The 14,317-nt window shown below is 43.8% G+C and overlaps 2 protein-coding genes across 2 annotated transcripts; one reads left to right on the top strand and one right to left on the bottom strand.

Annotated features, from left to right (window-relative positions):
* Positions 1–1,290: 1,290 nt before the first annotated feature.
* Positions 1,291–8,568, top strand: adra1d (adrenoceptor alpha 1D). Its single transcript, XM_003976353.2, has 2 exons — positions 1,291–2,541; positions 5,920–8,568. The coding sequence occupies exons 1-2, from the start codon at positions 1,593–1,595 to the stop codon at positions 6,456–6,458; spliced, it is 1,488 nt and encodes a 495-aa protein (XP_003976402.1). The 5' UTR covers positions 1,291–1,592; the 3' UTR covers positions 6,459–8,568.
* Positions 8,569–12,762: 4,194 nt separating this feature from the next.
* On the bottom strand, positions 12,763–13,899 carry LOC101066297 (5-hydroxytryptamine receptor 4). The gene has a single exon (XM_074084940.1). The coding sequence runs from the start codon at positions 13,897–13,899 to the stop codon at positions 12,862–12,864; it is 1,038 nt and encodes a 345-aa protein (XP_073941041.1). The 3' UTR covers positions 12,763–12,861.
* Positions 13,900–14,317: the final 418 nt, after the last annotated feature.

Below are 14,317 nucleotides of genomic sequence, written 5' to 3'. Positions count from 1 at the left end.
GGCGTGTTTCCTGTTTATCTGCTGCTGTATTTAACCAAACCAATAGAAGCACCATATAAGTTTTCCAAGTAGGGAGTCAGGGTGCAATATTCAAACTCAGGCCATTTGACTCTTCATGCACTTGTTTCATTATATAACAACACAGCTCATTTTTACTTAATCACACAATTTTAAACAAAACGTGTCACTGCCCTCAACTACTGTATCCTCATTCTAATTTTTGTTTGTTTAGTTTTAGGACCACTTCTGTTCAAAATTTATTTTTTTGGAAAGGACAACACCAATAAGGTTCCTCTAATCCATCAGAACTGTCATGTTTGTGCATTGCAAACATTCCTGACACAAAATCTGCAAAACATTTTATTTCATTTTTTTTTTCATATCTGCTTTTAAAAGTTCAGTTCTCCACAGTTCAAAGGGTGTACAAGGAGTCTTTAAAGATAATCCAGCCGATCCACCCCCCACCTTACCTCAAAGTTAAAAATCAAAAGTGGGTCTGTCCTACGCTAATGTTGCTAAGATGGCTGAGCTAACTCCATTTACTCCAACTACTCTGTGAGTAAATTTATATTTAGATCTGCACTGCACTAAGCCCCTCCCCATTCCCAATCCATCTTGTCAGTGATTGGCTGGGAGGTGATTTATCGTTTCGTGCACCACCTGTCCCCCGGTGTTTTAATAACATCTATGACCCCATGTTGTCTGTAGCTTTTTCAAAGTGTTTTAGGGCAACTAGCAGATCAAGTGTAGATGCCAAAGATTTGAGACAAAAACGAACCATGTAAGATGTCACGAGGCACCTTTACGACCTTTACAGACACAGCCAAAGTGTACACCGACATGAAATCTGTATACATTTAACTGTGTACAACATGAGTGGGAGGTTCCCTGGTCTCCCGGTGCAATTTAGTTGTTCACAGTGGTGTATATCTGTCCCCTCTAGGCCCTCCAGTGGGTTGCTCAGGCTTGTCCTCCTACCAAAGCTGTGCAATGTCCTGAAGACAGCTTTCCCCTGCAGGCACCAAAGTTATCAGCATTAACTTGCTCCTGCTGAACAGATGCCCTCGATGCTTTTTGTCTTCTCCTTGCTGGATAAAGAGGAATGTCTTCACCTAAGGAGCTTTCTGTGGGCTTATTTATGGATTCTTTGACGTGAATACAAATATGTACCTGCAAAAATTTATAACACGCAAATTAAGTGGCGAGTCAGATCTGCTTCAGCCGCAGATGCGCAGCACCGCTGTTACGCGCTCTTGTGGGGATGTTAAACGCAACAGTGGGTGGGGCTGATTCAGACCTGCTGCGCCAGTTTCAACCCTGTGGTCGCTGACAGAGGAGCCTCCTCTGGAAAACGATCCCATAGACAAACACAGAAGAAGGATTTGTTCCTTTTTCCTTGTCATCATTTTTATAGTACTCATCGTACTTTAACCCAAACTTTTTCAGGATAAGGTTGCTCTACGGTAGTTTCTGAATCTCGCCTGCAGGTATCAACCTGGTTTACCGTTTGATTTTTCCCATGAGGCTCCCGTCCTTTCACACTTCCTGCAAAAGAAAACTTTTCCTTAAGTTAGCTTTATGGCTTTCCCACTATGGCTGACTCCAACGTCAGGAACGGAAGCAGCCCCGGTGGTTATTTGGGTTCGGCTCATAATGGATCCGTTTTGGAACATATGTTTTCCAACGACTCCATCCCGGCCTGTGCGAACGTCACATTGGACTCTAATTCTGTCGGGCTCGGGTTCGTTCTCTCCGCTTTCATTCTGGTGGCAATTGTTGGTAACATTTTAGTCATTCTGTCCGTGGTGTGCAACAAACATCTGCAGACAGTCACCAACTTCTTCATCGTCAACTTAGCTATGGCTGACCTTCTACTGAGCATCATCGTGCTGCCTTTCTCTGCGTCTCTAGAGGTTCTGGGTTGCTGGGTGTTTGGACGGGTCTTTTGCAACATCTGGGCAGCGGTTGATGTCCTCTGCTGTACCGCATCCATCCTCAGCCTCTGTATAATTTCCGTCGATCGCTACATAGGCGTCAAGCACTGCCTGAAATACCCGTGCATTATGACAGAGAGGAAAGCGGTGGCTATTTTGGCCGTAGTGTGGCTCTCATCCTCCGTCATCTCTGTCGGACCGCTGCTGGGATGGAAGGAACCGCAGCCGGTTGACGAAAGCATCTGCAGGATCACCGAGGAGCCAGGCTACGCGCTTTTCTCCTCTCTCTTTTCCTTCTACCTGCCGCTCATGGTCATTCTTATCATGTACTTTCGGGTGTACGTCGTGGCCCGCAGGACTAGCAGCAGTTTAGAAGCGGGCATGAAACGGGAGAGAAACAATTCGATGGAGGTGGTACTTCGGATCCACTGTCGCAGCGTGCTGGAAGGTGCGCGTCAGGGCAGCAGCAAAAACCAGCCCTTCCGAAGTTCGCTCTCAGTGCGACTGATGAAGTTTTCCAGGGAGAGGAAGGCTGCTAAAACTCTGGCCATCGTTGTGGGGATGTTCATCCTGTGCTGGTTGCCTTTCTTCCTCTTTCTGCCGATCGGTATGTCTCCAACTTCATATTTTAAAATCCTAATAATCCCATCATCCTGATTTAAATTGTCCACTGGGAATATTTAAGGGGACAAGATGTGGTGTAGTATATTCACCTACTGCCAGGGTTTCATCGCGTAGCCATATTATTCAATGTAGCAAATATGAACTTTGATTTCGTGTCGTATAATACAATGCGTTATAACTTGTCTTGGTCCTTAAGGAACGGGGAAATTTTAATCTCAAAAGTGAAATTCAGTGCTTCGTGTTATCGCTATCAAAATAAAATCCCATCCCATAAGGTATATTATATGGTAGATTTATTTATATCAGCGATCAATCTCCATCTTTTCTAGAAAGGATCATAGACGTTTTATTTATTGCAATCTTCAATAATGCATTCCAAATTGAAACTTCACCATCTCCACCACATATTACACTTAATCTTTCTCCTTGACCAAGTGGGTTACACTTTAAGTCACAGTATTCCAGTGAAATGGCAGAGGTATGCAACGTTAAAGAAATCCACCAGGTGGCGATGTGGCATTAAATGGTCGGGCACTCTTCCCTACTAACCAGAAAGCCTGTGTAACGATCTTCCAAGATATTTTGACCTCTTTGTGATTAAAATTGAATGTGATGAAGGTGGACTAACCTTTTTATTGTTTTCTTACGTACTATTAGTGATAAAGAGCTTGTTACTAAGAAATTCTCATCCAAATGGTTTATTTGTTGCTTTATTGTATGTGTAGTAATCTTAAAGTAATATAATTAAAAGTTCTGTTTTGCCCTAAAATCAGTCCAAATGAAGCTTTTAGTTCATCCATTTCTGCAAAAATGGCATCTCATCAGTACCACATTAGTAAAAATCTGCAAAAAATCAAGACTAAACTTGTGGAAATCACTCTTTACTAATACCCTTTCAAGTAAATGACACAAATATTAAGCCAAACTGCATTGGGGGTGCTCTCTTGATGCCTGACAAAGACCCAGTGAAGTGGGGCTGTGGAGCCTGTAATTACAGGTCTGCTGAAGGGTTGGCTATAGTAGAATGGTTAGACAACCTTCTGTTCGCACCTGTGAGATCACTCTTTTGTGTGTCCAACAGTGGAGCGAAGAGTCCAGAGCAATCTCCTGTCCATCACCCACCCCTTCCTGCAGTGAGCATTGATTTTTCCGACCCCAGCCGAGTCAAGGAGTTGGTACATTCCCCCCTTTAGATACATTTTTGATCTGTGCATCACTAATTCCTGGACAGTGGACAAGAGGGATTGTCACCTGCTAAAGCTGAAACCAATGTCTCTCAGAAGGTTCTGCCTGGCTTGCCCACAGTTTGAATCAAGTCATACAGCCAGCACAGGGTGACAACCCAAGGAGTGTGTCAAGGTGGGAATGTCATAAATTCTGTCTCCCTGTGCTTGAACCCAAACCAGGGATGCTTTGTAACCTATCACCAAAAGTAATGTGTGATGAGATGAGGAGATTCGAAATGGAATATTTAGATACTGTGCTCAAAGGTCACACAGAAACCAGCAAAATTAGTTCAGTCAACCCGCAAAAAATATTCTTTTAATCTATTTCATCTTTGAGTTCCTGAATATAGAATGAATGGTTTGAAGAGTGGCGTGGATATTTTTTCCTTTTTAAATTCTTTCTAAATCAAGATTTATTTGAATATTGCTACCAATTGTGACACTTGTATGACATTTCATATTTTAACTATGAACCCATTTGGTAGAGGTCTATATTTAAAAACTATTGCTTTTTTTCTTGGTGGGGTTGTTAACGTTCTCATAATGTATTTGCTGTTGGAATTTGGTGAAATAGGCCTACAAGCAACTTGTTTATGCTCTGAGAAAAGGCTTTAGATTAATTTGCTGGGTTCACCCTGAGCATAGCAACATGTAATCTAGTCCTGCTAAAAAGATTGCTGAAGCTGTAAAGAATTGCCTTGACTGGGGTATCATTAAGGTTTTGGAGAGAGTATGCACGTTCACCTTGATGCTCACTAGTTGTCACAGACAGATAAGATCTTTAAGCTCTGCAGTTGAATGATTGATCTTGACTCTGATCAGCAGTCTGTTAGAGTTGATATTTAGTTGGAGATACTGGAAATGCCCTGCTCGCCTGACTTAATTTGGAGATTGTTGCTTCACTGAATGGAGCCAAATTGGGCTTCAAACAGGTAAGAAAAAACAACAAATAAAATGGAAGTCATGCTGTGTTCTTAGAATGATGCTTTTAGATGCTTAGATGCTTTTCTGAAAAGCAAAGTAAAATGTTAAAAGTAAAAATAGGTGTGTTGTCATGGTGTCATCAGAGAGGATTTTCACTTTCCTGTCCACTGTACTGGTGATGTCATTTCAGTGAGAAGGATCAATGGTGAATTACCGGTAGCTCCATTTATAGAAACTGTGATGAATCAGAAATTAATTACAAGCTGCTTTTTTTTTAAAGATTTAAACAACAACAAAAAAAATGCCCAACATAAAGTGTATTCTACAGTGAGACATGGAGGAAGTAAGCACTATCATTCACATTATCATTTTGAGTGTGTCTCTCCCAAAAATGTGGTCCACATTACAAGAAAAAAGTGATGATGATGATGATGATGATGATGATGATGATGATGGTGGTGGTGGTGTATCTGCGCTGAAATGAGGTACTGGGCCCAGACACTGAATGCATGACATTGGCCTATGAGATATTTTGTCTGTGTCTGCAGTCATGACTGTAATCAATCAAAGTCTGTGGAGACAAGATACAAGTTAAGGAACCGCCCTGGTGAAAAGCCAAACATCCTCCAGTTTCTCTCTCCAGTTGACTTAAATAGAAAAAATGGACAGCAATAACAAATGCAACATATTATTAAAGGCCACTTAGCTCCAAGGGCACAGCAGCAAAAATCTTTAGCATTTAATTTGCTAAGAAATAAGAAAGCATTATGTGATCTAATTATTAGTTGCAAGCTGTGTAGTTTAGATACAGATCAGTCAGTTTTGTGGTGTCAGCTATGGCCTAATTATTGAATTTGCACAAAATGATTGACATAATTGTACCATTGGGGGAATATCTTTATGCCACATATTGGAATATATAAGCAGGTTTGTAAAGATTTTTTCCTTCACCACCCTCCCCCCGCCCCCAAAAAATGGCATAGTAGCTGCAGAACATATCACAACCAAAACAACAACAGTGTGAGTAGATGTATCACATGAATTAGACATATGTAGCTTTTACATGCAGCCCCATCCTTTGTTGGTGATTTATGCTGTGTCCTACTGGTTTCAGAAAAGCATTGTAATGGTGATTTGCCTTATTGTAAATTATAAATAGTGAGCAACTGATCATTTGTGAACTTGTTATAATGATGACTGTTTCCTTCTAGGTTCCTTCTTCCCAGCATTGAAGCCATCTGAAACTGTGTTTAAGGTCATCTTTTGGCTAGGCTACTTCAACAGTTGCATCAACCCAATAATCTACCCCTGCTCCAGCAAAGAGTTCCAGCGAGCCTTCATTCGACTCCTCAGGTGTCAGTGTCAGAAACAGAGGCTCCTGCACCGCTTCTATGACCAGAAGTGGCGGACAGCTGTCAAGGGAAGGACGAAGGATAAAAGGCGCCACTGTGGAGCCAATTATACAGTGCACGAATCCTTGGATGACTCATTGCATTGCAAGGGACAAGGCCATTGGCTGCATGCGAAAAGATGGAATCTGCTACCGCCTCTCCAAAAGTCCCCCTTCCAGCTAAAAGAAAAAGTGACCAATATGTCAAATAAAATCAAGGGAGGGACAAAAAAGAATATCACACCGGGTCACATTGATATAGTAGACACAGTCTCAATGGGGATCTATAAATGTGAGCAGACCGGCTATAAGTTCTATGATCTGACAGACTGTTATAGCCTGAAGGAGACAGACATTTGACAGGATGGGGATAAGAGGGAATCTTTGTTGTAGTTACGATGGATAAGAAATGACGTGTGAAGGGCTGGATAAGGTTAGGGTTTAATTTTTATACTCAAGGAAAACACTCTTACATTCCTGGAGGACTTTAAGTCAGAGCTAAACTTTCATCTCAGTTTATTAAAAGTGTGTCCATGTTGGAGCCAAACACAGACAGCCATCCAGAGTTAGCAGGACTGATGTGAGCGACATGTCCCGTAATTACTTTTATTAGTTATCCTTAGTTCTTTAAATTTATTGAGCCTCTGCAAGTCTAACATATGATGGGTCTGACAGGTCCTCTAGCCATATTCAGTGCTGCTGGAAAGTTTGTGAACCCTCCAGATACTTGCATCCAAATACCAATTGTTAAAGCATACCTTACAAATAATGGGCAGCCACAAAAAGAGATATGTTTCAATATTTAATTCAACAAAGGGAGTTTATTTTATAAAAAGTGAAAACACAAGTATATGAAGCCATGTGTTAGTAGCTTGGAGCTCCTACATCTTCAGCCAACACTTCAATCAAATGTCTCCTAGAAGCACAAACCAACTGCTGCTTGCAGAAATCAGCCAGTTGAGAGGCTGGAGGGGCATCTGAGATTATGGTCAAGAATTTGTTAATGTACCAGAGGATTTTTGGTTCCTTGGGTAATTCCCTAGATGCCCATCTCCAGAAGGAGAAAAGCTGCCCCACTCCTTCATTTTACCATTACCATTACATTACAAAAGGAAATGGATCTGGAATGTTTTGATGGGCGTCCACATCTAGACAGAGTTGCTGTTGTGTTGGGGGCCTTCCATTTATAATTAGTTGTCAGATGGACACAGCTGAAATCTGTTGGAGAAGATCTTGTAGCCCTCTCCAGAGGGATGGGCTGACAGGACCCTCTTCTTCATGTGGTTGGATATCTCCTCTGTTCTCAGCATTGCTGCTTTGTGTGGGACCACCAAACAACCAGCCTTGGGTTCCTCTCTTAATAAGTGCCGGTCAACCCATTTCCCAAGGATGTCTCTTCTCAATGGTCTGCTGAAATGATTAATTAAGCACCCACCTAAGTCTGTGAGATACTTAACTTAGCAACAACAGCTCCAGCAACAGCCCCACCAATATTTGTCATGTGTGAATTTGTGCCTTATTGTCTACAGCACCCCAGCTTGTTGTTTAATACGTGGCCTCAAGAGGGTTAGAAATCTGAATGTGTCGTTTTTTCAATGGAGCCCACGGTAAATAAATAAGTAAACACGACAACAACAATACTAATAATAACAATAATAATAATCAACCATTTTATTTTATCTGTAACACTGCTTGTGGATTCATTGTCATTTATTCATTGATACTTAGGAACCCAGAACAGGGATGGAAACAACACTAGACCTCAAAGAATGAGATGAAAAGATCAAAACCATCGCTGAATAAATATGTAGCGACTCAATATTTTCAGTTACTTGTTTAATTCTGTATTGATCTATTGTTGTAGAACTTAATATTTGATGATTTAGTCGGTTCTGTCAATGTGGAGATACAGTAAAAGCATCCTGAGATGTTTGACCATAAACCTCTCAGGTCCTTTCTCTTTGTTTATTTTGTACAATGAAAATTTTTAAATTGTCCACTGCATTTGTGTGTGTGTTTGTTATGTGTGTTTATTTCAGCATTCACAGTAAAGTCAATTAAAGAGGAGCAACATGAAGTAAATACAGTTAGCTAACAATAATGATGCTAATGGATGAATCAATCATTCAATCAAACTCACAAGCACACACACCATAAACTTTGTAACATTTTTAGAGCTTTTAGGTAAACTAGCGAGCTGTTGTTGCTATTTAGTAGCTGTTTATTATCACCAGCTGTTTGGCACCTCATCTGACCATTATTTTTCCCAGTCTTTTTGAATTGTTTCAAGTTGTGGTCGAAGCAATTAAACCGGACCCACCTTGGTCATTTAAGTAAGGCTGAGGAGTGTTTTGATATGTGTTGTCGAATTATAAGTGTTCACAAATGTTCATTAGTGTTCACAAATGTATATAGAAGTGAGAAGATCTTCTAAAAGAATTATAATAAATGCACTGGCATAAGCTGAAAACAGACAGATTTATTTTTTATTTTATTTTGTTTCAATGTATATTTTGCATATTTAATTGAGAGTGTGTAATTTAATTTTGGAAGAGGGACACCTGTTGGCAAAGACCTAGAGGTACATTGTCAGGGTGGGGCCATCTGTGCTCACCAGAGCATGGATGACACGAGGCGTGTATTTTGGAAGACTTCTAATTTCCATACACAGTGTGGTAAAGTGCACACAGTGCTAAAACATACAGTAAAAAATGACAACGGAAGTAAAACAGTGAGTTTCAACACATTTATTGTCAAAATATTCATTATTCTGCCACAAAACCATCAAAGTTTTAGATGTGGCTGGGCGCGGTTATCTTGTCATGGAAGATGGCCACCCTCTCCTGGTAATCCGCGGGCAGCTGCTGCGCAACAGTTGTCCTTGTGAGTATGGAGAGATGCCGCCTCCTCATAAAGCAAAAACACCAAGACAGACCTCCTTGAAAGTGCTCAATGTCCATTTTTTCAGCAATCGCTTTGGCCTTTTGTGACAGTTGTGTTTCACTCGGTCTTCCAGCTCGGGCCACCTTGCTCTGTTCCTGCGGAAACACAGCTTCGCCTTCCTCACTTTTGTTCACTTTCTTGTTTTCTCCACTTTCTGACCATGGACTCATTTACATTAAAATGTCTTACAGCTGCTCGATTGCCATTTTCAGCCGCATATTCGATGGCCTGTAGTTTAAAGTAAGCCTCATATGCGTGTTGCTTGACCGGCGCCATTTTCGGGGATCCTTACGCGTAGGTGTGCCGCTAATCGATGGGCTTAGCGTATTACCGTAGTCTGATCCGGCGGAACTGTGCGTGGACTGAGGGTACCGCCGCGTCGGACTCTTGGCTAGGGAGCAGAGGAGGTTGGTAGCTGTGGTTGACCATAAACGGTGACAGACCGGTCGCTGCGCTGATGAGGGAGTTGTGGGTGTATTCTATCCAGGGTAGATGTGAGGCACAGGAGGACGGGAGGCGGGAGACCACACAACGCAGGGATGACTCTGGTTTGCTCATTCCATCTGCCCATTGGACTGGAGATGGTAACCCGAAGTGAGGCTGGAGGTGGTTCCCAGGGCCCGGTGGAACGCCTTCCACCCCTGCGAGGTGAACTGGGGTCTGCGGTCTGACACGATGTCCTGCGGGATTCCATGAAGTCTGAAAACATGCTGTCTCCAAGGCGGTGGGAAGTTTAGGGAGGGGAACGAAATGTACCGCCTTGGAGAAGTGATAGACCACTGTCAATATAGTATTGTTACCTTCAGAGGGGGGCAGACCGGTAACGAAGTCCACAGCGATGTGGGACCAGGGACGAGGGGGAGTGGGTAACGGCTGCAGGAGTCCTGCAGGGGGGCTGTGTGAGGATTTGCTGCACATACACACTGTGCATGCAGCGACAAAGGTCCGGACGTCCCCCGCCATGGATGGCCACCAGAAGCGCTACCAGATAAGGGCTACCGGTAGTGTGCGATGGACACCTGGATGGCAGGCTATCCGGGAGATGTGTCCCGATGAGAGCACTGACGACCGGGCGGACTGCGGGACGAACAGCCGGCCCGGCCGGCATCCATCTGGGACCATCTGTCCCTGGAGCGCTTCATGAACCTCCGCCTCGACCGGCCAGTGGACCTCGCCCAGTACACACTCCGGATCTAGGACGGTCTCCCTAGAGGGCTCCCTCTCCTCCAAGGAAAACTGGCGGGAGAGTGCATCTGGCTTTGTGTTCCACGAGCCGGGGCGGTACGTGATGGTGAAGCGGAACCTGCCGAGGAACAAGGCCCAGCGGGCCTGTCGCGAGTTCAGGCGGCAAGCAGTGCGCAGATAGGCGAGATTTTTGTGGTCCGTCCACACAATGAAAGGCTGTGTCCCTCCCTCCAGCCAGTGCCTCCACTCTTGCAGAGCCAGGACCACCGCCAGGAGTTCCTGGTTCCCCACATCATAGTTGGCTTCCGCTGGAGAGAGACGGCGCGAGAAGGCGCAGGGGTTAAGCTTGTTGTCAGTGGGATGGCGCTGAGAGAGGACGGCCCCTACCCCAGAGTCCGAGGCATCAACCTCGACCACGAACTGTCGCTCAGGATCTGGGAAGAGATACGGCTCAACTCGGTCCCTCTGACCACTGGTGAACCCCGTCCCTTTGGCACCTCAGGACAGCGGGAAATATAGTGTCCCCGCTGCGCACAGTAGAGGCACAGCTGGTCCCGCATGCAGCGTTGTCTCTCCGCTGGCATGAGGCGTGTCCTTCCCAACTGCATGGGTTCATCTGCTGGTGGCGGTAGTTGCTCCTGGGCGTAGTGGGCGGCTAGAGGAGATCTCGGGAAGGAATCAGGTGAGTAAAGCTGGGTGCTGGTGCGGAACCGTCCTCTCTGCATTCCCTGCCGCTCCCTGGCTCTCTCCCTGATCCTATTATCGATGCGGATGGCTAAATCAATAAGGGAGTTGAGGGAGTGGCACTCATCATGAACCGCTAATTCGTCCTTCAACTCCCCTGCCAACCCTTTGAGATATATGGCCTGCAAGGCTGCATCTCCCCACCCACTCTCCGCCGCCAAAATGCGGAAATTTACAGCGTAATCGGAAGCAGAGGAATTACCCTGTTGTAGGTCTAGCAGTTGATTTACAGCCTGTCTTCCTTTTACCAGGTGATCAAAAACCCATTTCATCTCCTCCACGAATCTGGTGTAATCATTCTTCAGCTCCTGGTGTTGTGTGGCGATAGCTACGGACCAGGCGGCAGCCTGTCCAGTGAGTAAACTCATAACGAAGGCGGTTTTAGCTTGCAGGGTGGAATAAGTGAGGGGTTGCTGAGCGAACACCAGCTGGCACTGGTGCAGAAACTGGTAGCATGTCCCTAAATCTCCTAAGTACCTGCCTGGAATGGGGATATAGGGCTCTCGTGGCTGTGGAGCAGGGTTGGTCGGCAGGTTGTTGTCTGGACGCGACTCGGCGGTGTCCGCCAGCTGACCGCTGAGTTGTGAAACCCGGCCGTGATGTGGTGCATGTGCTCTGACAATCGACGCACAGCCAACTCCACCTGGTGAACTCACGCCGCTTGCGCAGAAAGTGTCTGCTTCAGCAGGTCCATCTCTAATGTGACATTTGTTTCAATTAGAAACAAATGTCACATTTACTTACACTTTTAGGCTATTGATCAAAAATGTTATTACATTGACATTAAAATACACCAAATTTTGTGATTTCTAAGGAACATAATCTTTAACCTTTAGTCCACACTCATCTTTTTGTCCAGTTCCTACAGCACTCAGCTCCAACAACATCAACATAGACTGTAAGTTGATAACCCTGCATTTAAAGATGCATGTGCAAGCACCCCGGGGCTCCTAGAGGAAATCAAGGAGATGCAGAGGGCCCATGTATGGATGATACAAAGTCTCCTTTCACAACACGATGCACCCCCTATTTCAGCACTACCACAGGGTACAGTTGTAATAGCGAGACTTTACTTCACTGGACTAATTCCTTATTACACATGCGCACTGATTTGAAAACAAGAGGACGTCACTCATTGTCTTAGTTATTCACTACAAAAACCCATTTGACAGCTCCTGCAGACTCTCAAACAGCTGCTGCATTTATTTGATTTTGTTTTATACTCTCCTTATTAAAATCCCAAAAAGACAACTTTTCCAACAATACTGTACATCATTTATTTCATCCTATTTGGAGGCCTTTAGGTAATTTCCACCACACAGTATTCCTATTAAGGAAATCTTCAGATGTTCAGAAAAGGGAGCAGAAATCGGCAGAAGCCACTTTCCAAAAAGTGGTGGTACTAACGTAAGTCCCACTGGTAGGATGTGAGGGAGACGAGAAAGAGTTTAAAATAGAAAAACAACACTGAAATGTTTTGGACAACTACTGAGGAGGATAGTGAAGACATTGGTAGAAAAATGCTGAGACTGCCGAGGAAGATGCCAAGAGGAACGGACTGATGGAATGAAAGAGGACATGACGGTAGGTGACACTAGGAAAGGGCTAGCATCTCTTTTCTTTACTACCATCAGGTTTTGCAATGACTTTAGTGTCTGAAAACATAGTCTCTAAAAATAATCACACATCAGGTTGAAAAGTTTCATAGTTTGGGTTGATAGAATAACCTTTGTTAATATATGGAAGAAAGACAGGAAACCACAAGTCCACATTCAAGATTAGCCTCTTTTAATCAGATTACATTTAATCACATTTAATCACATTAGATGGCCCTTACAATTAAAGATATGTACAGATTGAAACATATCTATATTATTATTGATTTACACATTCAGTTGGCTTCTCTTGCCGTGTGTGATAACTCCATCCCAGCGGAGGACCCAGTCAGACAGACCCTGCAGCCCATTAACATGAGGAATGCCTTACGGAAGGAACGGTTGAAGAAACCATACAAGAATGGATTCAGAGAGGAGTTAATGTAACCTAGCCACAAAAATACATCCCAGACCACCCCCTCTGTGCCGTATTCAATGAACGGGTCCACAATGTTGGTTGTAAAGAAAGGCATCCAGAAAATTAGGAAAACTCCCATGATGATACCCAAAGTTTTTGCTGCCTTCCTTTCCCTTCTCATGTTGTTTCTGTGCTGCCATTTCCTGCTGGTGTCTTTGCCAACTCCGGCAGCCATCTGACTTTCCATGGCACTGATCTGCATGGCCTGGCGTTTGGCAGCCTTGAAGATCTTCCAGTATGCTATCAGCATGATAGCACTCGGAAAGTAAAACGCAACCACAGAGGCTGTGACGGCATAAACCTGATTGACTAGAAACATACAAACATCTTTAGGGAGCTGGATGTCCACACCAGCAATATGGAGTTCCAACATTATGGGTCCAAAGGAAATTAGCATGGGAACGGACCAACACACAAAAATGAGGAGAGCTACCCGACTGTGGGACATCCTCAAAGAATAAAGTAGCGGGTTACAGACAGCATAATAGCGATCAAAGGCGATGCAGCTGAGGTGAAATATGGAGGCAGTGCAGAGCATCACATCAAGGCTAGAGTGAAGTCGGCAGAAAAGAAGACCTAGGTACCAGCAGCCCTCCACTGTCCGAATCATACTGTAAGGCATCACTAACAAGCCCACAAGGCAGTCTGCCACTGCCAGAGACATGACAAAGGTGTTGGTAGGTGACTGCAACTGTTTGAAATATGCAATGGACAAGACAACCAGGAGGTTGCCCACAACTGTGCAGATGATTCCAACAGAGAAGAAGGTATAGAGAAGAATGCGAGATGCTGGATGTCTGAGTGTAAGGCAAGACTCTGTTTCAGATGGAGACGATTCAAAGCTGCTGTTGTTCATGGTCGCTCTCAAACCTGTAAGAACACGCAATTAAATGAGGAGTATATTAAAGACTCCACAATAGCGCTGTGCTGTTTGCATTAGAAACACATTTGCAATGAATGCTTGTAGCAGTGGAATGATAACCTATTATTAAACAATATATCATATCGAAGCGGTTTTATTTCCACACGTGTTCTCCTATTAACAGTACAGGACAACACATTTATTCAATGGGAGGAGTGATGACGAAATCAAGCATGTGTCTGTCATGATAGAAGCAGGTGATAATGTAAAATAAGGTGTACTGGTAATCTTACCCATCTGAATTTACAAAATATTTTTATGTCTTATTAAATCAGCGTGGTTGAGTATGATATCTAAATATTTTAATAAATGTCTTTCTTTTCATTTATACTTCTATCTATCTATCTATTGT

Source organism: Takifugu rubripes, chromosome 17 (genome assembly GCF_901000725.2).
Source record: "Takifugu rubripes chromosome 17, fTakRub1.2, whole genome shotgun sequence".
Classification (NCBI taxonomy): Eukaryota; Metazoa; Chordata; class Actinopteri; order Tetraodontiformes; family Tetraodontidae; genus Takifugu; species Takifugu rubripes.
Note: the sequence above shows the minus strand (reverse complement) of the source record. Positions and strands in the feature narration are given on the sequence as shown.